We start from the raw sequence: 26,807 nt of genomic DNA on the forward strand, positions 1-26,807 counted from the left end.
TAAGGAAAAAAAGAGCTGGACTGCTGCTGAGTGGTCCAAAGTCATGTTTTCTGACGAAAGCAAATTTTGCATTTCCTTTGGAAATCGAGGTCCCAGAGTCTGGAGGAAGACAGGAGAGGCACAGGATCCACGTTGCCTGAAGTCTAGTGTAAAGTTTCCACCATCAGTGATGGTTTGGGGTGCCATGTCATCTGCTGGTGTCGGTCCACTCTGTTTCCTGAGATCCAGGGTCAACGCAGCAGTCTACCAGCAAGTTTTAGAGCACTTCATGCTTCCTGCTGCTGACCTGCTCTATGGAGATGGAGATTTCAAGTTCCAACAGGACTTGGCGCCTGCACACAGCGCAAAATCTACCCGTGCCTGGTTTACGGACCATGGTATTTCTGTTCTAAATTGGCCCGCCAACTCCCCTGACCTTAGCCCCATAGAAAATATGTGGGGTATTGTGAAAAGGAAGATGCAGAATGCCAGACCCAAAAACGCAGATGAGTTGAAGGCCACTATCAGAGCAACCTGGGCTCTCATAACACCTGAGCAGTGCCAGAAACTCATCGACTCCATGCCACGCCGCATTAACGCAGTAATTGAGGCAAAAGGAGCTCCAACCAAGTATTGAGTATTGTACATGCTCATATTTTTCATTTTCATACTTTTCAGTTGGCCAACATTTCTAAAAATCCCTTTTTTGTATTAGCCTTAAGTAATATTCTAATTTTGTGACACACGGAATTTTGGATTTTCATTTGTTGCCACTTCAAATCATCAAAATTAAATGAAATAAACATTTGAATGCATCAATCTGTGTGCTATGAATAAATATAATGTACAAGTTACACCTTTTGAATGCAATTACTGAAAAAAATCAAGTTTTTCAAAATATTCTAATTTACTGGCTTTTACCTGTAAGTCACTGCCGTTGTCCTTGGGCAAGACACTTAACCCACTTGCTCCCAGGGCCACCCACACTGGTGTAAATGTAGCTTAAAGATGTAGATAATGGGTTTCACTATGTAAAGCGCTGAGCCTCTAGAGCACAGGTGTCAGACTCAAAGCCCGGGGGCCAAATCTGGCCCGCCACATTATGTGGCCCGCGAAAGCATGGAAATAATATGCGTTAATAAAATGCTTAATCTTATCTTACTAAATATATTTGTTCTTTCCCTTTTGACATTAAAAATAATGTACTGCATGCAATTGCATATCTTAAAATTCAATTTTTTTTTTGTTAATATAAAGATAAATACTGTACTTAAATATCTGCTTGACTTATGATTTCAAAACAATTAGCAAAGCCACCGATTTAGTTTTTTACCGCAAAATAAACTTTTGTATTTTTTTTTTTCCATATACAGTAAGACACTAAAACATAAAAAAAAAAAAAACATTAAACAAGATTTTGCGGTAAAAAAAAGGCAGCTAAAAACCGCTAAAAACAGTGGTATTGTTTTTCCATTCCATTAATTCAATTTTTTATATACTGTAAAATTCTGGTGACTGAGCTGCCAGTTTTTAAAGTAAAATTTTTTTTTTTTTTTTGCAGCTTATGTAAAAAAATATTGTTAATGTATTATATATATACACATATATATATATATATATATATATATATACACACACACATGTATATTCATATATTACTCATTGTTAAACGCGGCCCTATGAGGGCAACCGTAACTGCAATGTGGCCCTCGATGAAAACGAGTTTGACACCCCTGTTCTAGACAAAAGCGCTATATAAATATAATTCACTTCACTAGTATCTCATTTATTTTTATGATTTGTTTCCCCTAAATTATCAAATTTCTCAAATGTTCATGTAATTCCCATTCCTTTATAAGCTTACCTTCAAGCCTAATTTTCTGTTTTTAAGTTAACGATTTATATTCTCTGCTTTATTATATATTTATAAATATATTATTGTTGCTTAGAACAAATGTGCCTTTATATACATTTGCCTCAAATTTAACCGGGTCACTTTCAGAAAACCATTTAAAAAAAGATAAAATTCATGAAAAGATTTCCAAAACTCCACGTGGAACGTTTTAAGATATTTCCCAACACTTAGGAGGGGGAATCAAACCTGTGGGTAGCTGATGAGTTGCCTGTAAAGCTCTGCATCAAAGGACTGCACGTTGCCACAATTGACGTTGAGCACGGGGTCGCCGACCACACTGATCTGAAAAAAAAAGGACAACGGTTGATTTAATGAGTCACGTCTATCAATGATTTGAGCGGTGAGGGCTACTAAAACAAATAAAGGAGGTACCTCCTCCAGCTTCTGCATGTAAAGAGGCTCATTCAGGTCCAGGCCGGCGTTCTCATCCTCTGTGGAGGACGGGTCTATGAATCTCTGCAGAAACCTCTGTGGACACAAGGCATGGTTCGTCCAATCAAAATTCACCTCCTGAAAACCTGCATCCTCTGCAGAGGACGTTTGTTTCTTTTGTCAGGGTCCCACATTTTGGGTTTATGCAAAACCCGAACGTCAACTGCCGTGGACCTTTGTTTTTGGTTAATTTTGTATAATGTTATACAAAACACAAATGTCCATTGAAGTGAACATTTGTTTTTGTCAGGCATACAAATTGAGAGGGGAAAGCCTTGATATGCAAAACAAACCTTCACTGGAGTGGACATTTATTTTTGGTCAATTTTTTTTGTCAGAGTTACACGTTTCAAAAGAAAATAAAGTTAAAGTCAAAGTCCCAACGATAGTCACGCACACACTAGATGTGGTGAAATGTGTCCTCTACATTTGACCCATCCCCTTGTTCGACCCCCTGGCAGGTGAGGGGAGCAGTGAGCAGCAGCTGTGGCCGCGCTCGAGAATAATTTGGTGATATTTAACCCCCAATTCCAACCCTTGATGCTGACTGCCAAGCAGGGAGGCAATGGGTCCCATTTTTTTTGCAGTCTTTGGTATGACTCGGCCGGGGTTTGAACTCACAACCTCCCAGTCTCAGGGCGGACACTCTAACCACAAGGCCACTAACAGGACTAGGGTTGATACAAATACCAATACTTTAGTACCGGTACCAAAATGTATACCGATACTTTGATCCATCCATCCATTTTCTACCGCTTGTCCCTTTTGGGGTCGCGGGGGGTGCTGGAGCCAATCTCAGCTGCATTCGGGCGGAAGGCAGGCTACACCCTGGACAAGTCGCCACCTTATCACAGGGCCAACACAGATAGACAGACAATATTCACACACTAGGGCCAATTTAGTGTTGCCAATCAACCTATCCCCAGGTGCATGTCTTTGGAGGTGGGAGGAAGCCGGAGTACCCGGAGGGAACCCACGCAGTCACGGGGAGGACATGCAAACTCCACACAGAAAGATCCCGAGCCCGGGATTGAACTCAGGACCTTCGTATTGTGAGGCACAAGCACTAACCCTTCTTCAACCGTGCTGCCTGCCGATACTTTTCCAAATAAAGGGAACTACAAAAATGTCAATATTGGCTTTATTTTAACAGAATATCTTACACTAGATTAAACACTCACAGTCAAACAACAATTTTACAAAGTTAAAATATAAATTAAAAGGCATTGAAATGACATGGACCCTGAAGGGAGCGTCTTCCCTGTGCACCTCGACTACAGTCTGCACCGGACCGAACAGCAGGACAGGTGTAACAACTACATTACTACCTGTCACTAAACTCCTTGTGCAGATCTGAATGTTCATTATTTTGTTTACCTAAGTTTGAAGCAAAGATGCAAATACTAATCGTCACATTTGGTGAGGCTTGTTTTAAAGCAGCTGTTGTAAGAGTAGCGAATGTGTGTGTGTGCTCCTTTAAGAATGGCAGTATTTGGTGTGAGTGAAGTGAGTGAGTGGTCAAGTTAGGAGAGGTAGCGCTAACATGTGCATGAGTGTCAACAGCATGGTGGATGTCTGGTTGTGCCCTGTGGAAATTATAAATAAAGTGACCAAGTTGTAACTAATCGACGGCCTCGACATTCCAACCAAAGAGCGGAGTCTTACGGACCCATTGTGAAGTGAAAGGCCTCCCATGCTCTCCTCAACCACGGTCTGGGGGTTGACAAGCAGGAAAGGTGTAAAACAGTACTGTATTTTTCGGACTATAAGTCACAGTTTTTTTCATAGTTTGGCCGGGGGTGCGACTTATACTCAGGAGCGACTTACGTGTGAAATTATTAACACATTACCGTAAAATATCAAATATTATTTAGCTCATTCACGTAAGAGACTAGACGTATAAGATTTCATGGGATTTAGCGATTAGGAGTGACAGATTGTTTGGTAAACGTATAGCATGTTCTATATGTTATAGTTATTTGAATGACTCTTACCATAATATGTTACGTTAACATACCAGGCACGTTCTCAGTTGGTTATTTATGCCTCATATAACGTACACTTATTCAGCCTGTTGTTCACTATTCTTTATTTATTTTATATTGCCTTTCAAATGTTTATTCTTGGTGTTGGGTTTTATCAAATACATTTCCCCATAAAATGCGACTTATACTCCAGTGCGACTTATATGTTTTTTCCCTTCTTTATTATGCATTTTCGGCCGGTGCGACTTATACTCCGGAGCGACTTATACTCCGAAAAATACGGTGCTTGCAACGCGGTGACTCCCTGCTTAAGGAGTCACCTTTACCGTAATTTTTGAAGCCCAAATACCTCCATACTGTACTTCACGCACCCTCTTTATTAACCACTAGAATTGTGTTTTTTTTGCCATTTCTCCTCTCCAAGATGTTATTACTTGTATGCACTTTGTGTGTACGTATTGACACACGCCTCGGCTCTGTAGTCACCGCCGCAACACTCAGATGAATGAGCGGAACCAGTACTTTTCAAAAGGTGGTATAGTACCGATTCCAATTGATTAGTACCGTGATACGTTATTAGTACTGGTACACCGTACAACCCTAGTTAGGACTATTTTCTCACTAAAAATGTATAACTGACAAAATAAGTACACCAAAATTCAACGTCCACTGCAGTGGGCGCTAGTCGTCAGGCAGGTAAATATATATATATTTTTTTTAATTGTCCAAACCTGAAACTTCTCCTTGCAGGTGGCTACATTGACATCCGTCCCCCAGATGACCAGCCTCTGGCCCGTGTTGGGCTCGCTTGTGACCGCCCCCTCGCCGCTGGGCTGTGGGTCAAACAAGATTTTCAAAATAAAACCCTACATTCATATGGATGGAATTGGAAGACCTTTCGCTCGACTTACCGGCTCAGATTGGAGGTCAACTTGCGGAGCCTTTCTCACTGAGCCCAGGTCAGGACGCTGGCGGGCGGGGGTGCCCCGAATGCTGCTACGCGGGGTGCCCTCCACCCTGGAGCTCGGGGTCCCGTACATAAGAGGGGAGCTCATGTCCACATCGTTAGGGAGGACTGTTAGGGAAGTAAATGACATGTCAACACAGGAACCACACATCACAGGTGGTCACGTTGCCAACCTGATGGTCTGGGGCTGGAGAAGAGAGAAGAGTCCTGAGGCGCTGCCGGACTGAGTAGTTCGCCGGCGGGCGAAGTAGGCATGGGCATCAGGTCACCTGCGGACGAGTCCAGTGCCCTGCGACGCTGGGATAGCGGCGAGGAGGTGGGCGCATCACTGCTGGCTGCACGGTAAAGTCACAATAGTATCAGTCTAACCTAAATCATGATAGGGCGAGGGGGACAAAAATACCACATACGTGTGGATGGGTTGGTGCTCCTCCCCCTTTTGCGGCCACCAGGAGTTGATGATGGCGATGACATTGTGGCTCGTGGATCTAGATATGGCAAAGACGACAAAATATTACAAATGACTTTAAAAAAAAAGTCAACACAAAATAACTGCTGCAAAAGGTAGTTACCGTATTTTTCAGACTATAAGGCACACTTAAAATCCTTTTATTTTCTCAAAAATAGACAGTGCCCCTCATAACCCGGCGCGCCTAATGTACGGCATAATTCTGGTTGTGCTTACCAACCTCGAAACTATTTTATATGGTACATGGTGTAATGACAAGTGTGACCAGTAGATGGCAGTTATACATGAAAGAGACATGTAGACTGCAATATGATGGCAGTAAACACCAAAACTTTAAATGTTCCATTGAAAATATAGAACATTACACGCGGCGCTCAAAAATCTGTCAGACTGTTTTTAGTACGACTTCGGTAAGCTATAAAGCCGCACCGTTTGATGGATTGTCGGCGCATTAAACATACGAGTATTATTAAGGTGTGTGTATAAGGACTGCAAAATGGCACCTATTAGCAGACATATTACCTAGCGTTTTGTTTCACAATATTATGCAAAACCAACTTTTCTTACCTTCTGATGTGTATTTGGGATCTGCATAAGCCCTGAAAATGTGCGCGAGTCCGCCATTGTAGTCCGCGCCGACCCAGTAGCCATAAGCTTTTTCTTTTTCTTTACCTTCTTATGTAGCATTCATTCTCCGCTGTCGCCATTTCTAATATAAAGTAGCGTAAAGTTCTTACTTATATCTGTCAGTAGACTAGCTATCAAAGCGCTAAAAACTGTAGTGGGATTACATAGTTCACCCACAGAACTTTAGTTATTAGAAGGTTCCGGTCGGGCGTTTTTTTCACGGGACACATTTCCAGCGTCGTTGAGGCATTATTGAGCCATGGATGAGGAGATCCTGCTTTGTTATTGATTCAGGTAAAGTCTGAATGTCATTTAGAATGTCACGCTACAACAAAGATGACGGGGAGAAGATGCTGTCGAAGGTGAGCCACGTAATTAAGACCACCCACAAAACGGCGCATCCTAAAGAGACGCTCAGAAAGCTACTTGATGATGGTCTGTAAAACATAATCTGTGCAACATTTTGACCAAAGAACCACCATTACATGTTATGTAGACCACAAGGAAGTGTTTTCATTTAAGAAAAAAACAATAATATGACCCCTCTAATGCGCTTTATAAACAGGTGCGGCTTTTGTATGAAAATAGACCTGAATAGACCCGCTCATCGGTAGTGCGCCTTTTAATCCGGTTCGCCCTATGGTCCGAAAAATACGGTATTTTTGGAGAGGACTTTGTGAAATGTGGACTAAAATTTTAACAAAGAATACAATTTTAAAAGATATATTTAATATCCACACAACTAAAAAAAAAATACAAACTTTGGCAGCCGGAAGCAGTATTTAGACGACAATGCAGTAATTGATTACAGATGAGGATATAAACAACTAAGAAAACAATCTAAATGACTGTAGTGATTAAGAGGAATGATAAATTGCAGCCTAAAGGTGTATCTAGATATTGAGTGGGGAAAAGCCCACACTATGTGGGATTATTCACATGGGTGTGCACTGGGATATGAATTTAAATTCTTCTGAGATGGGTTATGTCCACACAAAAAAACTTAACATGACTAAATTAACATGCACCTTTGATATTTATAAACACCTTAACTCACTCCGGTAATGAAAGAGATGGGACACTTGGAATGTGTCAGCTTGTAACAATACTATTCAAGACACCAGTCTATATGAAAATGTACAGTGATTTGAGATAGTTCAGTGAAAAACGCAGCTTTGGGCAATTCAGCACCATCAGCAAGTGTGTTAAGAACTTGACACTGTAACATTTCCACCATTACATGAGGCTGACTGCAAACAATAACCTCACCATCAACGCGATGGTTCCCAACTAAAACTGAACTCCGAACAAAGAAACATCGACGTTACACACAACGCACATGTTTGTCCAGCTAAATATAGTCAAATGTGAGATCAATCGACCGCTTAAAAGCACACAAAGTGAAGTAAAATTACTTACTTTTCTGCTCGAGGACTTCGGTATGGCTTGCAGCGGTGGCGCGAAAGTGCCTGTGACGTAGTTTTCGCGGGTAACTTTGGACGAATCGCAAGCCAGAATTTGGCGTATACTTCCGGTTGACTCTCCCATCATGAAGGGGAGATTTCATTACACTTCTTATCCATTGCGCTACTGGCTGGAGATTAAACCAAAGTACTGCGTAAACAACTATGTTAATAACATTATACAGTATAATTAATTGTATTAAGGCAATAATAACATGTATTATGTAGTATTTGAAGGCTATTGTAATGTATACATGTCCATATATTTTATGGTTTCGTCCAAGCCTGTTGAATTTGCCGTCGCCTTTCTGTTTGTTTTAATGGGGTTTTTTAAAGTTTTTTTTTTTTTTTTTTTTTTTTTTACAAATTAAACAGTTCAATTTCTTATTTTTCAAACAATAGACTAAATAATCGCGTGAAGCTATTTTTCATTCAGATCACTACATAGTTTCCCCCCTCTACGGAGCAGTAAACGTTATCCTGCATTTTCGCCTATTGGCCAGTAAGGGGCGCAACTCCCATTTTGTAATTAAACACACATTAAAAGAAGGTAACCTGACAAATCAGTGTTCAAATTCAGGCTTGAATTACTGTGCATCACACTCAAATCTGTTTCAACAACACACTGACTCTGAAATCAAAATATTAAGACAACTCTTAAGAGTGATGCAGTGCAAACAACAAGCTACACAATTGTAAACAATTCATTAGTTTGTGCTGTTCATGTTGATTATACACTTGCAACAGTTTCCTTATTTAGTTTATTTTTCTTTACCATAACATAACTGCTGTCTATCTTATATATGTATATTTTCCCAATTTTGACGTTTTACATTATTTTTTATTTTATTTGACCGTGTGTTACTTGGCATTCATTGTAAAAACTGGAAATAAAAATAAATGTATAAATGTAAGGGGGACTTTTTTGCTCACTGTGCATACGACAATAAAGGTTATCACTCTAAAGGAACAATATTACCTCTTTAAAGCTAATGTAACTAATAAAGTGTCAGTTTTGTTGTTTTTACTACACTAGCCTATAGGTTGATTTCAGTGTAAACAAAGTGTGGACATTTTTAGGAGTAGGTGGTTGTCTATGTTGATAAAATATTAAGACGTATTTATTTTGCATGTCTGTCAAGTGGAAGATGCCAAACTTTGCAGCAGTATGTAAACAACTCGTGGGTCATTCATGTAGTAGTAAAAAAAAAAGAAAAAAGATGGAGGCGGCACGAGCGACCACGCCCCCTATCTCTTCAAATGGGAAGTTACCGGACACCACGTGACCTGCTCCTGACATGACTGGCTAGCCGGTGGGAGGTGTGCGTGACGTCACAGGAGAACGATACAAAACAGTCCGCCAAAGTTGGTTCGAGTCAGAAGCGTCAAACTGACAAGCTGTCAAAAAAAAAAAGCAAAGCAAACTGGACTTTAGGAGAGTTTTTTTTTTTTTAATTAGCTAAGTTTCCTCCCAAACGACCCCCCATGTGTGACATATACAGCCTGGACCCCCACGGCGTGTCTCCACCATGCAACATGAGTTGGGCGATGGAGCCCGCTAACTTCTACGACAGCGCCAAGCTGGGGGGCCCGCAGCCGGGGCCGTACAAGCCGGGCAGCCGCGGCGAGGAGGGCACCATGGCGGAGCTCACCGCCCCGGCCATGTACGACGACGAGAGCGCCATCGACTTCAGCCAGTACATCGACTCCATGACGTCCGTGCCCAACTTGGAGCTGTGCAACGACGAGCTCTTCCTCGACCTCTTCAACACGGTCAAGCAGGAGAAGGCGGACGTTTACGCCGTGCAGGGCTCCATGCTGCCCCAGCAGCTGTCGGCGGGCTACGCGGGCGAGAGGCGGGCGGACCGGGGACCCTACGGGGCTCCCATCAAGCAGGAGTCCGACTGGAGTGACAGCGACATGTCCTCGTCGCTACCCTGCCAGATAAAAACCTGCGCCCAGACCTCCGTCAGCCTCCCCATGGGGGGGCAGCCCACCCCGCCGACCACGCCGGAGCCCGCCTCCGCCGCCAGCTCGGCCAAGAGCTCCCCGCGGAAGTCCGGGCGGGAGAAGGCGAAGAAGGCGGTGGACAGGTACAGCATGGAGTACCGACAGCGGCGGGAGAGGAATAACATCGCCGTGAGAAAGAGCAGGGACAAAGCCAAAATGCGCAACGTGGAGATGCAGCAGAAGCTGATCGAACTGAGCTCCGACAACGACCGGCTCCACAAAAACATCGAGCAGCTAACCAGAGAGCTCAGCGGCCTCCGAGAGTTCTTCAAGCAGATGCCCAACGCCTCCTTCGCGGGCAGCGTCAGCATAGAAGCTCGGTGACACCCACCGCCCTAAACTCGAACAAACTGAACTTTTCCTAGAAGACATACCTCAGAGACTTGTTTCTTACCATCTGTACCAGATGTATTTTAAGCTTACCATAATGGCACTGGAAAATATATGATGTTGCTGCCATATTTTTCGTGGGATTTTTCCTCTTGTATTAAATTATTTTACCACTGCATTTACACAATGTTATATGGTACATGTTTTATAATTCCAAACTTTGTATAAGAGCCAGAGCATGATCTTTTTCTATAGTTTGTATGGAACATTTGTGCTTGTCATGTAATAATAATAAAAAAAACAGCTGCAAAGGTGCACGACTGACTGGTCTGTTGAGCTTTAAAAATCACAAATGCAGAGTTAATTCAGTGCGTTTATTGACGCCAACAAGGTTTAGGTATTGGCGGGCTAAATGGAACACGTGGGCGGTTTTGACAGGACGCATGCTGGTGGCCTGTCAACTGCTGCGGCGCCACCACATCACTGACACAAACACTACCTCTCTTCCTGCAGCAGGAACGTGGTGTAGGGCGAGGATGCCTTCCAGCAGGGGGTCTCTTCTCCTCTTTCACTCAGAGGCAAATTTCTTCCAGGCGGATCCACAGAGAAGGTCTCCTGGTGACCACGTGGACGTAAACCGTGAGGGGGCCCAGCTCTTTTCCCAGCACGCTGTCCACGTTATACGCTGGGAACTGACAACACGCGACCAATGAAAACAACCTCAATCAGTTTGACTTGGCTTATAGCAGTTGAATAGTAAACAGCTTGGTCTAAATGACATGAAAACATTTTATTATCCATAACCCAAAAGAGGTCCATGTAATTCACTCACATGGTTCAGCCCAATGTCCCATTAACTGCTGTAAAAACATCACACATGGTATGCAAAGTGTGGTCCAGGGGTCAGTTTACTGGCTATTGGGATATCCTAAAAATAAAATAACTTAATTGTCAATAAGATATATTATTAGATAACACAATGCTAAGATTATGCATTTTAGCCTAGCATAAACTGGATTTGTTTTAGCCTCTTCAATACACAATCATCTCAGTGCATTAAATCTTCGAAGACGTTTCACTTCTGATCTGAGCAGACTTCATCTATTCATGCTCATGACTGGATAGGACAGCCCTTGTAGCGTGTGCCCTATCTAGTCATGAGAAGGACCGGATGAAGCCTGCTCAGATCAGAGGCGAAACGTCTTCAAAGACAACCTGAACAATCGATTCAATGCCCTGAGTGTCTTTTATACACAAAATGTACCCTGCGGGCAGTTTAACTTTTTTATTTGCAGTCCTCGCTGAAAAAGCTTTGGACATTCGGCACAAATGCATATTTTCAAGAACATTGTGTATTCAATTGTTATGATAACACATCCAATCCTTCAATATGAGTTCCAACAAGGAGTTTGATGCGTTTTGCAAGACTCACATGAACTCCATGTAATAACTCCACATTTATATTACTATTGGTCCTTGTTGCAACATTGATTTCCATGCATTGAAGAGTGTCAAATATTAAACAAAAACAAACTTTTAAGGGAAAACTGCACTTTTTTGGAATTTTGTTGATCATCCACAATCCCTATATAAGATAAAACCACACAGCTTTCTCTTTTCTGTGCTAACAAGAGGCAACCAACAATGTAGGTATTTGGCTTTAATCTATTTCGCCGATAAAACCCTCTAAAATACTTCCAAATACCGCTAACAACACTTAATTTACATCTAGTGACTTGCATATTAACCAAGCTATAACGGCATTGTTTTTGTAAGAGCTCACACAGAGGCACTCATTTCCTAGCATAGTGACACAGCTTCATTCTCACAGCCTAACCCGGGAGTTAGTCAGCAACCCGTGGCTCTAGAGTCGGACGTGGCTCTTTAGCACAGCCCTAGTGGCTCCCGGGAGCTTTTTAAAACATGCAAGAAAATGTAAAAATATGTTTATATTTGTTTTAATATTGTCAAACATGACACAAGCCTTCTTAATTGTTAGAAATTCCACTGTTTGTATTAAACATGCTTCACCGATGAGAGTAATGAGCGAGTGCCGTTTTGTCCTACTAATTTTGGCGGTCCTTGAACTCACCGTAGTTTGTTTACATGTACAACTTTCTCCGACAATGCCACAGAAAGATGTGTTTTATGTCACTACTTCTTTCTCTCATTTTGTCCACCAAACTTGTTGTGGACATGCACAAAATGTGAGCTTTGTTGATGTTATTGACTTGTTGGAGTGCTAATCAGTCATATTTGGTCAGTGCATGACTGCAAGCTATTCGATGCTAACATGCTATTTAGGCTAGCTGTATGTACATATTGCATCATTATGCATCGTTTGTAGGTATATCTGAGCTCATTTAATTTCCTTTACTTATACACTCTGTGTATTTAATTTATACTTGCATGTCTCATGATACATTATCTTACAGAGCCCCTAAAGGGACATGTGGGAATTTTTTTTTTTAGATATGTATCTCGTGCGCACGAGAAACTATCTCGAGCGCACAAGATAGTTTCTCTTGCGCACAAGATAGTTTCTCATGCTCACAAGATGTTTTCCGGGGGGCACAAGAAACATATAGGATCATGGGGAAAATATTTTTTTAGATATCGAGTGCACGAGAATCATTGGCGTCAGCACCAGATACACATCTAAAAAAAAAATCCCCCATGTCCCTTTAGGGGCTCCGTATTATCTGTATGTAATATTGGCTACATTTCTGATAACTATTTGTGTGCCGTATTGACCACCGCAAACGTTACCCAGTTTGCAAATATTGTAATAAAATCACTAGATTCTAGTGACTAGAAGAAGACAGCCTGTCGTTTCCTTTAACTTGGACACACACATCTATACCTTTGGCCATTCTAAGCTAGTAATTTCCAGGAGTTATCTCACCTTCTGAGAAGCCTCCGTTTTACTAATGATTTCCAATGTTGTAAAAATGTGTAGAATAAATATTACATTTCAACATTTCGGACAACGAAGATTTGCGTAGGCCTGCGGGACATAGTCATTTTGATAGGAGGCTAATATAGACACTTACATCATGTGTTGTCTCCATTATAACACTTGTATAAGACTTCTAAAGTAATTTTGATAGTAGGCTATTTTTGCTAATATTCAGTTGAATATGCTACAAAGACAACATTTTTGATGTTCAAACTGATAAACTTTTTTTTTTGTTGCAAATAATCATTAACTTTAGAATTTGATGCCAGCTTTCCCAAAGAAGTTGGGAAAGGTGGCAATAAATACTGATAAAGTTGAGGAATGCTCATCAAACACTTATTTGGAACATCCCACAGGTGAACAGGCAAATTGGGAAATGGTGGGTGCCATGATTGGATATAAAAGTAGATTCCATGAAATGCTCAGTCATTCACAAACAAGGATGGGGCGAGGGTCACCACTTTGTCAACAAATGTGTGAGCAAATTGTTGAACAGTTTAAGAAAAACCTTTCTCAACCAGCTATTGCAAGGAATTTAGGGATTTCACCATCTACGGTCCGTGATATCATCAAAGGGTTCAGAGAATCTGGAGAAATCACAGCAGGTAAGCAGCTAAGCCCGTGACCTTCAATCCCTCAGGCTGTACTGCATCAAAAAGTGACATCAGTGTGTAAAGGATATCACCACATGGGCTCAGGAACACTTCAGAAACCCACTGTAAGTAACAACAGTTGGTCGCTACATCTGTAAGTGCAAGTTAAAACTCTCCTATGCAAGGCGAAAACCGTTTATCAACAACACCCAGAAACGCCGTGGGCTTCGCTGGGCCTGAGCTCATCTAAGATGGACTGATACAAAGTGGAAAAGTGTTCTGTGGTCTGACGAGTCCATATTTCAAATTGTTTTTGGAAACTGTGGACGTCGTGTCCTCCGGACCAAAGAGGAATAGAACCATCCGGATTGTTATAGGCGCAAAGTTGAAAAGCCAGCATCTGTGATGGTATGGGGGTGTATTAGTGCTCAAGACATGGGTGACTTACACATCTGTGAAGGCGCCATTAATGCTGAAAGGTACATACAGGTTTTGGAGCAACATATGTTGCCATCCAAGCAACGTTACCATGGACGCCCCTGCTTATTTCAGCAAGACAATGCCAAGCCACGTGTTACATCAACGTGGCTTCATAGTAAAAGAGTGCGGGTACTAGACTGGCCTGCCTGTAGTCCAGACCTGTCTCCCATTGAAAATGTGTGGCGCATTATGAAGCCTAAAATACCACAACGGAGACCCCCGGACTGTTGAACAACTTAAGCTGTACATCAAGCAAGAATGGGAAAGAATTCCACCTGAGAAGCTTAAAAAATGTGTCTCCTCAGTTCCCAAACGTTTACTGAGTGTTGTTAAAAGGAAAGGTCATGTAACAGTGGTGAACATGCCCTTTCCCAATTACTTTGGCAGGTGTTGCAGCCATGAAATTCTAAGTTAATTATTATTTGCAAAAAAAAAAATAAAAAATTATGAGTCATTTGATGCTGGGTGCCAAGCAGGGAGGTAATGGGTCCCATTTTTATAGTCTTTGGTATGACTCGGCCGGGGTTTGAACACTCTAACCACTAGGCCACTGAGTAGGGTAACGTTACTGTAGTAGTGTAAATTACATTTATTTCATGTGGCCGCTTCATCCACTGTGCCTGAAGGTTGCAGAAAGACTGCTTATTTTCTCATAAGTTGTTTATATTCAGACAAGGCAAGTGCAAAAATAGCTTTCGTGGGTGTGGCCATCTTGATTTCCAATTTTGTAACTAGAACGCTCACAACTTGGCTGTGACGTCATTCCAAGCTCCACCTTCCAATTTCTGAGGTAAATAGAACGTAGCATAAAAGCAGAAAAAAGGCTGGACAATTGGAAAGTTAACGCCCTCTAGGCATCTGTGTAGATCAGGGGTCGAGAACCTTTTTGGCTGAGAGAGCCATGAAAGCCAAATATTTTAAAATGTATTTCCGTGAGAACCACATCATATTTTTTAACACTGAATACAACTAAATGCAGGCAGCACGGTGGAAGAGGGGTTAGTGCATCTGCCTCACAATACGAAGGTCCAGGGTTTGATCCTACGCTCGGGATCTTTCTGTGTGGAGTTTGCATGTTCTCCCTGTGACTGCGTGGGTTCCCTCCGGGTACTCAGGCTTCCTCCAACCCCCAAAGACATGCACCTGGGGATAGGTTGATTGGCAACACTAAATTGGCCCTAGTGTGAGAATGTGAGGGTGAATGTTGTCTGTCTATCTGTGTTGGTCCTGCGATGAGGTAACGACTTGTCCAGGGTGTACCCCGCCTTCCGCCCGATTGTAGCTGAGATAGGCTCCAGCGACCCCAAAAAGGGACAAGTGGTGGTAAATGGATGGATGGATGGACAACTAAATGCGTGCATTTTTTAAGTAAGACCAACATTTTTAGAGTATAATAAGTCTCTAATTATTTTTAATAACATTATTTCTTGAACAGGTGCGGTAGAAAACGGATGGATGGATTAAAATGCATGAGAATGTTTTATATTTTGAACGTTATTTTTAACATCGTGATTACCAGCGGAATTATTCATTACTTATCGTGTTAAGCAATGTCAGCTAAGATTTATCTGAGAGCCAGTTGCAGTCATCAAAAGAAACACATCTGGCTCTAGAGCCATAGGTTCCCTACCCCTGGTGTAGAGATTGCCAACATGCCATTTAAGCCTCTTATGGCCATAATGTTTATTTAACTCTGCTTTTTTTCATTAAAAAAGAAAACAGTGAGAAATCGAATAAGCTCTACTTCTTCCTACACCGAAATAAACTCATACCATAAACCATGTTGCCGCATGCTTTGAATAGGTAAACATGGCACCATCTGGTGGACAAAAAAAAAGGAAGGCCAGCAGTGTAAACGGAAAATCTTAACATTAGTTCATGTTAAAATGTTGGGTCAAAATAGGCTTCTACCCATCTGTCTTGCTACATGTGTATGAAGCTGTAGGTAACTCAAAGTATAGTGTAAACTTGAAAGTAACACTAATTGACAAGAACAATTCAGTTTTACACAGCACAGATTTGACTTATGGGCACTTTGACAGAAGATTAACGCGGAGCGCGGCACAATCAGAGCACCAGCCACAGCCCAGTGTTATGTAACAGTGTGTAGAAAAAACCTACCGCTGTACGATCCAGCGCGGCCGTGTCAAGAAGGGACATGATCGTCTTTTGCTGCAGCTGTGTGGTAAAAAGACAGAATAGGTGTGCTGACACGAATATTGTTTTTAATGATCCTCTTAAGGCTGTAAATTCTAACTAATGACGGGACAAATAATCTTTGCCAGATGCTGAGAGTCAGGTTGACCCAAGGTTAAAAAAAATAACATATACATCACTAATGAGAGAGCTGATGGCTTTATCACTCGGTCTGACTTATTCTACAGATGACACATTCTGCCATCATAATTAACAGTTTACTTCATATCTATCTATCTAGAGTTAAGTTTCTAGGCGACAAACACAAAGTAAGGTCAATTTACTTTAATCAGCAAACCGTTTTAGGCGACACCATTTTTGCTGCCAAAGAGCAAACTGACTGAGACAAGTTGAACATTGCCCCAGGCAGAGCATTGACAAGTATCTACACATATGACCTTTGACCTAATCTAGCTAAAACGTCACTGTTCTAAGACTTTAAAAAATGTCTCGTCTTCTACGGCCCCGAATACAGTGGAACTTCAAAAAGGCTGAGAAAATCCTATTCTGTGACGTTGACGTTCATGTTGTTCATTTGCAAACAATTTATCCCATAAAAGGTCAAGTAAAGTCCATTCATCAATTCCAGGGTAAACTGTCACCATCATAAAAGCTTTATTAGACAGGTTTCTCAGCAACATGCTAGCATTCTTAACGGTCATACAGTGTAACTTTTACCACAGTAGAATACAATTTAATGAAACTAATATAAAACTACTCACTCCTTAAAGACAGGTAAAGTGGAGAGGGAACAGGAACGTGTTTTGGCTGACACCATGCACGATGATGGTTTGACTTATGAGAACTATTTTGGTTGAACACCAACTCAAACAGAATTTGGAGGTTCCACTGTATGTATATGTGTATCTATACATATACTAATATATATATATATATATATATATATATATATATATATGTATGTGTGGGAAAAAAAATCACAAGACTATTTCATCTCTACAGGCCTGTTTCAGGATGATTGAGGGAACCCCCCCTCATGAAACAGGCCTGTAGAGATGAAATAGACTTGTGATTTTTTTTTTTCCCACACATACATATATTGCGCTCTACTACGGTATCGAGCACTATTTTTTGGATAACCTTATTAAGACATATATATATATATATATATATATATATATATATATATATATACACACACATATATATATATGTGTGTATATATATATGTATGTGTGTGTGTGTGTGTGTATATATATATATATATATATATATATATATATATATATATATATATATATATATATATATATATATACACAGTACAGGCCAAAAGCTTGGACAAACCTTTTCATTGAATGAGTTTTCTTTATTTTCATGACTATTTACATTGTAGATTGTCACTGAAGGCATCAAAACTATGAATGAACACATGTGGAGTTATGTACATAACGAAAAAAGGTGAAATAACTGAAAACATGTTTTATATTCTAGTTTCTTCAAAATAGCCATCCTTTGCTCTGATTACTGCTTTGTACACTCTTGGCATTCTCTCGATGAGCCTCAGGAGGTAGTCACCTGAAAAGGTCATAATTTTGATGCCTTCATTGAAAACCTACAAGGTAAATAGTCTTGAAAATAAAGAAAACGCATTGAAATGAAAAGGTGTGTTCAAACTTTTGGCCTGTGACTGTATATATATATATATATATATATATATATGTATATATATATATATATATATATATATATATATATATAGATATACAGTATATGCACACATACATACATATACAGGGTGATTTAAAAACAATACGCCAAAATCATCACACATTTATTCAGTTCTAAAGCATTGTAATAGACTGAATCAATGGTCATTTTATACAGCAGTTATCAAAGTTTTATTGTATTACAATTTCACTATTGTGGCCATGTAATCCTTTCGGCGGCGTTCATTTGTAGGAAGACCACGTGTTTATTGACCCTCAAAATGGTGAATAACAGCTGCAATCAACACGGTGGATCGCGACATCCTGGGGAGCATTTGAGAGGAATTCTCATATCGTCTTGATGTTGTCCGTGCTGCCGGTGGTGGCCATATTGACCACTTGCAAAGCATGAAATAAATACTCAAAGTTATGTACAACACATGTGTTTAAGCTAGATTTTCTATTGTCTTTCACTTTTGAAATATTGAGTGATAATTTTGGCATATTCTTTTTGAATCACCCTGTATATAGGGGAGATGCAAAAAGGAGAAATGGTAAAAGGACAATTTACTACCGCATTTCCTCAAATAGTCGCTTTACTCACAGGTAGAGTCAGGGTTCCCCCAGAAAACCAATATACCTGTGGCAATGGGGGTTTATATAATAATTTGAATAATCTGCATTGATGTATATACTTTCTTTAAGAAGGCTTAACGAATGCTATACATACATTTAAAAACAAATCTGTGTTATTACAAATTGTTGCTGCTTATTGTATAATGTTCTTTTTTTTTGTGCAAATTTTTCAAGTTTCTAGAGACTTCCCCAATACTCTTAGTGACTTTTTCTTTAATAAAAAATAACTAGCAATACATCTAGCATCTTTTCCTGGTGTATTGCAGACTGTACTCGGGTTTAGAGACACTTTACTTCTGTCCCTCGATGTCCGCGGCTTCACGCTGCTGCTCTAGCTGCACTTTCTCTCCTTAAAATTTGCCACTGTCCTCTTAATATTTGTACATTGCACATTTTGTGTATCACTGACAGTGGGTACATCTCAGATATATTAAAGTATGTCCACATTGCAGACATGCTGCATCCACTCCAACCAATCGCATGCTGTTCAACATCCTGTTTCAGGGATCAGCCTTTTTTGCGGTGGCTGAATTTTCGGGGCGTCACTGGTCAATAATGCACAAATAATAGGCTATATATATATCCATCCATACAATATATTACTTTAATTTAATTTTCACGTAAAAAAACTCATTTTCAAGGTGTGGCGGCTTTTATTTGCCATGGTGGGCCGCCACGATCAATATTCAATTTAGGGGAAAGCCTGAGAGGGTGTATTAAAATATCAAATACTAAGAGACACATTTTAATATTATTTTTATGACATTTAATATTATATTTATGATATCAATTCTAAATAATGTTGAACTAAAATGAACAAAAATGAATAGTATAAACACATAAAATTAACAGGTTAATGTATCCTAATTATATTTATTATAATTTTAAATTATATAATTATAATTATAAAGTGCATCTGAATAAATGAGAAAATCTTTGAATTCAAAAAAAGAAACTCTATACATTCACAGCACACAGAGTGAAACATTTCCAGAATGTATTTCGTAAGAATTGTGATTACCCATGAATTCAGTAACTCATAAATTAGAAAAATTGTCAGAAAGTTTATTATAAACAACCGGATGGATTTTGCAAAAGCGTCCTGAGCCTTTAATTGGTTTTCTACTCTATATTGAACTCCTGAAATCAAATAACTTCAGCTCATTTATTGAGCCGCACCTGTTTATTAATGCACCAACATCTAATATCAACCAATAAATAATTGAATTAATAAAGATGAAAACGCCTAAGTGTGTTAACTTTGTAATAATGTCTCCAGTGACGCACCGTGATATCAAATGTCATAGGAAAGATATGTAACAGTCACATTTATTTGAGGTGAGGCGATTATTCAAGGGGAGATTTGCTCAGTCACAGTGTACTACCTTATTAGCTTTGAGGCCACTATATGAGGAAATACGGTAAACACTTACCTTAACCTTTATAGTGCAATTTTGCAAAGAAGCAGAGCAGAGGAAGACTTCCATTTGAATTTTTGTTTCAGGCATGTCCACCTGTGACTTGCACGAGAGACAGCGGAATCTTTGACTGTGACAATGGGAGCAAATAATTAGCGAATTAAACAGACATGATGAGTATTATTGTAAGTCTTGTAAACTGTACCCTCTTGGAGGTATCGTCTCTAATTGGTGGCTTCCACAACAGCTGCATGTGAGCCAGGAATAGGCAGCGCTCTCATCCACACCCACTATCACACCTGCAAAATACAACGAGAGTACACACTAGGGATTTAACGATAAACAGTAGTAATTAGAGATGTCCGATAATATCGGCCTGCCAATAATATCGGCCGATAAATGCGTTAAAATGCAATATCGGAAATTATCGGTATCGGTTCTTTTTTATTATCGGTATCGTTTATTTATTTATCGGGTTTTTTTTTTGTGTTTTTTTTTTAAAATTAAATCAACATATAAAACACAAGATACACTTACAATTAGTGCACCAACCCAAAAAACCTCCCTCCCCCATTTACACTCATTCACACAAAAGGGTTGTTTCTTTCTGTTATTAATATTGTGGTTCCTACATTATATATCAATATATATCAATACAGTCTGCAAGGGATACAGTCTGTAAGCACACATGATTGTGCGTGCTGCTGGTCCACTAATAGTACTAACCTTTAACAGTTAATTTGACTAATTTTCATTAATTACTAATTTCTATATAACTGTTTTTATATTGTTTTACTTTCTTTTTTATTCAAGAAAATGTTTTTAATTTATTTATCTTATTTTATTTTATTAATAATAAAAAAAAAAGTACCTTATCTTCACCAAATTGTCCAAATTAGGCATAATAATGTGCTAATTCCACGACTGTATATATCGGTTGATATCGGTATCGGCTGATATCGGTATCAGTAATTAAAGAGTTGGACAATATCGAAATATCGGATATCGGCAAAAAGCCATTATCGGACATCCCTAGTATTAATGATAAACCGCGGTAAAACTCCCCATGGTTGGTATTAGCATTTTAAGTTAAAATAGTTGAAAAACCATGATTGATAGCCACAATTTGATGAACTTACGGACTGGCTAGCGTTCGCTGATATGAATACAAGAGACATTCACGTATATCCCCATTAAGACACAACATACCCCAATTTTAACTTGCCTAAACACATTGCTGTCTGTGCAACTATGCTATTCAGTTGTGCACATTAAACCTACAGACTGTGATCTATAATCAGATGAATATTACACGGTGTCTACAACAGGAAGTGAACTCACGCAACGTCACGCAAACAGGAAGTGGAGCGCACAACTCTCGTTTTGACTTAATCCTTTAAAAAACACTTTAAAACCTTCACAAATTAAAATGGAAGACAATAAACATATCTAAACACTCAAGTAAAAACAATACCGGCATTTAAAAAGCTAGAACATTTGTTTTTGTCTGCCAAAAAGTTATATAGTGTTTCTATTTGTTTCCATTCATCTATTTTCTATATCGCTTATCATCATTAGGGTCGTGGTTAAGCTGAAGGCTATTCCAGCTGACTTCAGACGAGAGGCATGGTACACACTCGACTGGTTGCCAGCTCATCGCAGTGTTTCTATGTATTTTATTTTATTTTTTAAAACTTGTTCAAAAGATTTCAGTGTGTGCATAAGTACTTTTTGAGCACATTCAATAATACCATGATAACATTAACCGTGATCATCTTGGCCGCAATGTAAAATTTCATATCGTTACATCCCGAGTATGCACACATTAGAAAGTACCGGGTCATTTCACTGAACTTCATTTTCACGAAAGAGTAGATGGTAGTAGATATGTCAGCCAGTGTTTGTGGGTCGAGAAAAAAACCCACTTCTCTTTAAATCTGAAATGGAGATGAGACATAAAACAGAAACATTTGACTTCTTCCCCCCACAAACACGCTGCCTCAAATAAAACATTTTCACACTGATAACAAGTTCTAGCAAATTCCCGCTCTTCACTCATACTTTCCAAAAGATGCTATTCACACTTGAGTGCAAAAGATAATATATTTATTTTCTCAGCCACCTGAGAAAACATGTAAAGACGGCGAGAGCCAGAAGAAGTCAGAAGGGGTCACAGTGTGGTCTTTGCCCTCAAGTGTGACATATCAAGTCGACAGATGCTGATTATCTGATTTAACTTTTTTTTCCTCTCTTCACTCTCTCTTATAAGCCACGTTTGCACAGTTGGAAGGAATGAAAGAAAGCAAACACTTTTAGCTGATGTTTTTGGCCGTCACGCTGCTGAGGCAAATTAGACCTAAGAGTTTGTTTTTAGAAAACATGTAAACGCATGCACTGAAAATGGACCCAAATGAAAACGTGCACCAAAAAAATGACCCATGAAGTCAATCAAATAACATTAAAAGTGTTTATATTTAATCAAGTTGCAAGAACATTGACTTGACTTGGGAGGGGACTATCTTAATGGAACGGGAGTGGGTGGGTGGAGGTGGGAGACTGACCTGTTAGTGTGCACAGCGAGTTGGATGTGACCTCCGCATCAAGTGGATCCAGTCTCACAGGTTGGGCCGGGGGGTCGGGCGACAAGCCTGAAGGTGACTGCGGTCCGACTGCAGAGTCCACACCGTTGCCATGAAGCGCCTCTTCGCACGTGACATCGATGACGGAATGTTCCACACACTGGAAAACATCTAGATGCAGTGACAGACAGAGTAGCAAATGTAAGCATAGAAATGTGGGTTCATTCTTAAATGAGAATCTGGAAGCTTAAAGTGGAACTTAATGTATGTTCCCTTTCACTTCATTAGGTACATATTTTTGTCTCCGTTTGTCGCTGAACAAGATATATATCTATTGCTATACGTTGTCTATTTATTTGTTTCTAAAATGGAAAATATAGACACACTTTCAGGAAGTGTCAACATGCTTGAAGGAAGTTCCTTATGGCCAAGTAACAGGAAGAAGTTGTCACGTTCAACTAAGACTTTGGAAAAAATACTACAAATATATTCCAAATACTACAACTAAACACAACTTCCCTCACTTTTAAAGTTTTTTTCCAAAATTTTCCATGACTAAAAGTAACAATATCTATGAATTCGAGTTTTATAACTACGAAATTGAGAGTTAACTGTTTAGCCAATTTGGAGGTAATGAATAGTAAAGAAATGTAGATTCAATTATCGATGAAAAATATAGGCTATAATGAACACAATGTGATTCATTGTAATCATTTTTCTACATAGCAATGTGTGGAATATAATGTAAAGCATGATTCTGTAATACACTAAAATAAAACATTTGAATTTTATGGAGTTTTATTTCATTTCTAGTTTTTTGATAATAGAACTCAGTATGATACAGTGCAGTTATAAACCTAATGTAGTCAGCAACGTGTGTATGAGACCTACTTTAAAGTCACACACAAAACATGCATGCACATTTTTTTTAGCAATTCATTATGTTTTCCTCTAAGTTTAATCGTGCGCTGAATTAAACAGAACTCTGCATAAGTTGTGCAACTAAAATTAGCCATACCCTTTACCAGAACTGAATTTAAGTAAATTCAACAAAAAATAACCTGATAATTGTTGTGTTTGTTACATTGAGCAGCTCCTAGAGAGCGAAAGATTGAATGGTATGTTGTAGAGCACTACCATGGTCTTTGATGATGTCTCTGAATGACAGTCGGCACATAGCAGAGGACCCGAGTGCTTTATGGACCGAGGAAGTGAGCACACAGGAAGTGTTTACGTGCACGCCCGTCGTCCGCCTGCACGACCTTCCAAGCGGCCCGTCCTGCAGGCTCGGGTCTGTGATCACCAGCCAAACCTCACCTTGACCTACATGGCTGCTCTAAAGCGGAAAGAAACAAAAATATTCACAGCGTAACCTAGAAAGTAAAAGGTTGTAAAGGGAAATGTTAGATAATCTGTGCTCTTCCGGTTTAGCACTGCTCTGTAATTGCTTCAAACGAGATGATTCACTCATCAAGTTAGACAAAAGTGCCGCGTTACTTGTGCAGCAGCATTCACAGTTCTACCCAGGCAAAGTCCACTGCAGGCCGCTATCTCATCTTGGTCAAAGTTTAAAGGTTTGGCCAATCAATAGTGGAGAACGGCACATTATCATTCGCAGAGATATGAGCACTTTTCTCTACGTCAGGACCAATCTTATCAGCTTGGAGGTCAAATGATCACAAAAAGGTGGTTTGAGCCGCTTGAGGCATAATTTTTCTCATCAAATATAAAAATAAATGTACCTGTACTCTCTTGTACACAACGGCGGCGACGAAACTGCAGCAGTAAATTTTGTGTTCATTCTAGAAGACAAGTTATTGGCCCCTGCTGTAGGTACGTTATCACGTCAGGCAGCCATTTTTCACATTTTTTGCGAACATGAGAAATGCTTCACCTGCAGTATGTCTCGTAAAGTTTGTTCTGTGGATGCAAGGTGGAGTGGTGACACACTGTGACCTTCGACAGGCTCCACTGAGCTCTCCTGACCCGACAGCAGGTAGCAGAAGCTGGGAGCCTGGCCAGCAGGACGACTCTTGGATGAAAATAGAACAATTATAAATATATGAGCATACTTCAAAATATAGCATAATCTCTTTGATACACCCAATCTAGGACATAGTCACAATAATATTTTGGTACCTAACCATAAACACCTATTATCATAATTGTGCAAAAGTTTAAGACCAACATTGTATTTATTGTTTTCATAAAGCTACAATGCTCTCGAGTAGCTTGAGTGTCACTCAATACAGCTCTGAACCGTAAAGAGTTTTTAGCGTTAAATAATTAGCAGGCAACTTCCCGTTTTTCCATGAAAAACAGACTGGCTTTGCTTTTGTGTCTCTTGGGTTTGGGAGGGTGGTGGACAGTTAACTCCATAGTGAGTCAAATACAAAAAAGAAAGTACTGCATCTACACCTATATACAGATCCCCACCAAATTTGAATAAATAAACAAATAAAATAAATTGTTAAAAAAAGAAAGTCCTGCATCTGCACCTTTATACAGATCCTCACCAAATTGAAATATATTTTTTTCAGAGGACTCGTCTTTAATATTGATGAGGGTCAAGATAAAGTGGAACAGCAACACTATATAATACAAAATTGTCTGTACCAAGGTCAAGCTGTCACCATCATAAAATGTTGGTCAGTTCTCACATGGAGGTTTCACTGTATTAAATACAGTTCTCATTATTATAGTAATTCATACATTTATGCTCTAATTCCTATGTGTCAAAGTCAAAGCCGTGGGTCGGATCTATGGCCCCCAGGATGATATTTGATTAGTATTAGAACCGGCCCGCAGGCCACAGCCGCCTGCTGCTGTTTTGCACGCACCAATACTTCATCAGTGTTGGCGCTAGGAATTTTCAAAATGGGGTCACAGGGACCCCATCAAGTCATAAAAATGGGCTCCCACAGTACATTTTTGGGGTTCCACTTTTTTGTAACTGTTTTGAAAACAAATGATAAATGTATGCATTATCCTGTTATATCTCACATTCTATATTGTGTTTTGGAAAAAGATTGTCATAAACGTGACTTAATTCATTAAAAAAAAAATAATACAAAAGAAAACACATTTTTATGCATATGTAAATGTATTCACTTATAAACATTGATTCACTTTTTTCTTTCCTTCATGACTCAAAATTTTATCGATGCCGGTATTTTTTTCTATATTATTATTGTAATATTTTCAGAATGTGTTTGTTCTATTTTAGCCAAAGAAAGACAAAGAAAACAATCGGAAGTTGTCTTTATTTTTTTGTTTTAATGCCATGATTTTAATCGTCCAGCACGCGTGTGCACAGATTATCCTCCGTGCGGCCCCTGAGCTAAAATGAGTTTGACACCCTGCATTGAACTATATTGATACAAACATAGTCATTTATTCATATTCATGTGTTTTTTGTTTTAAATTTCTATGATATTATTCTTATTTGAACTGCACTGCCTGTAAATGCGTCTGCTGTAACAAAGTAACTTCCAGCAAATAATCTATAAAGTATCCTGTACGACAGAGGTAGTGCGCACACAAGAAGTGCAACTTAAAATACTTGTGTTTCTGGCTATTTAGAAAATAACGGTTTGTACGTTGACTCATTTTCAGCATATAATAAATCAGTAGAGCTAAAATACTTAATTTAGGACAAAATTGCGGAACATGCTTTAAGAAATAAAATATTTAATATTTAATATAAAATATTTTGTGCGATGTGGCTAGGGACAGCTGTAGAATAAAGTGCACATTTCGAACAGTTCTGCAATAGTAAATAGTAAACGCACTAAACATCCATAAACATAACTTTAAATTGCATAATTAATTTGGTTAATACACGATTAATGCGATAATGTTAACAGCTCTAATTTTAACATTCTTATAACTGTCATTCAAGTGTAAAAATATGTTAACCTCCATCCTTTCGCTTTTTTATTCTACTTTTGAGGCATTCTTTTTTACAGTATTGGCCCTTTCTGCGTCTGTTGAGAGAAGTTCGAGCCCTTAGACAAATGTAATTGAGGACCCCCGAGATAGACCGTTGAATGCAGTGAAATGAAGTGTTATTGTCTTGGTAAAGGCAGAATTGTACTAT

The 26,807-nt window shown here is 39.4% G+C and overlaps 3 protein-coding genes across 5 annotated transcripts in view; 1 reads left to right on the forward strand and 2 right to left on the reverse strand.

Annotated features, from left to right (window-relative positions):
- Positions 1-7,896, reverse strand: part of mcm4 (minichromosome maintenance complex component 4) — a 23,426-nt gene extending 15,530 nt beyond the window's left edge. Inside the window, exons 1-7 of the mRNA XM_061979345.2 lie at positions 7,794-7,896; positions 5,689-5,766; positions 5,452-5,613; positions 5,223-5,386; positions 5,043-5,144; positions 2,267-2,362; positions 2,081-2,176 (exon numbers count right to left, since the gene is read on the reverse strand). Coding sequence (XP_061835329.1) covers positions 2,081-2,176; positions 2,267-2,362; positions 5,043-5,144; positions 5,223-5,386; positions 5,452-5,613; positions 5,689-5,752 — 684 coding nt within the window. The 5' untranslated portion in view covers positions 5,753-5,766; positions 7,794-7,896. The remainder of the gene's footprint in view (positions 1-2,080; positions 2,177-2,266; positions 2,363-5,042; positions 5,145-5,222; positions 5,387-5,451; positions 5,614-5,688; positions 5,767-7,793) is intronic.
- A 1,309-nt stretch (positions 7,897-9,205) lies between these two features.
- cebpd (CCAAT enhancer binding protein delta) lies at positions 9,206-10,492 on the forward strand. The gene has a single exon (XM_061979350.2). It carries the CDS (start codon positions 9,323-9,325, stop codon positions 10,169-10,171), a length of 849 nt encoding a protein of 282 aa, XP_061835334.1. The 5' UTR covers positions 9,206-9,322; the 3' UTR covers positions 10,172-10,492.
- Positions 10,493-10,542: 50 nt separating this feature from the next.
- The window catches only part of spidr (scaffold protein involved in DNA repair), a 61,256-nt gene continuing 44,991 nt past the window's right edge, over positions 10,543-26,807 (reverse strand). Inside the window, exons 13-20 of one of the 3 annotated variants that reach the window (XM_061979347.2) lie at positions 24,603-24,740; positions 24,451-24,510; positions 23,846-24,044; positions 22,691-22,879; positions 20,335-20,428; positions 20,145-20,259; positions 16,331-16,387; positions 10,543-10,869 (exon numbers count right to left, since the gene is read on the reverse strand). In XM_061979347.2, coding sequence (XP_061835331.2) covers positions 10,750-10,869; positions 16,331-16,387; positions 20,145-20,259; positions 20,335-20,428; positions 22,691-22,879; positions 23,846-24,044; positions 24,451-24,510; positions 24,603-24,740 — 972 coding nt within the window. In that variant the 3' untranslated portion in view covers positions 10,543-10,749. Of the gene's footprint in view, positions 10,870-16,330; positions 16,388-18,304; positions 18,474-20,144; positions 20,260-20,334; positions 20,429-22,690; positions 22,880-23,845; positions 24,045-24,450; positions 24,511-24,602; positions 24,741-26,807 lie in introns of those variants that run through there. The other 2 variants (XM_061979349.2, XM_061979348.2) reach the window with 2 other exon arrangements.

Source organism: Nerophis lumbriciformis, linkage group LG19 (genome assembly GCF_033978685.3).
Source record: "Nerophis lumbriciformis linkage group LG19, RoL_Nlum_v2.1, whole genome shotgun sequence".
NCBI lineage: Eukaryota > Metazoa > Chordata > Actinopteri > Syngnathiformes > Syngnathidae > Nerophis > Nerophis lumbriciformis.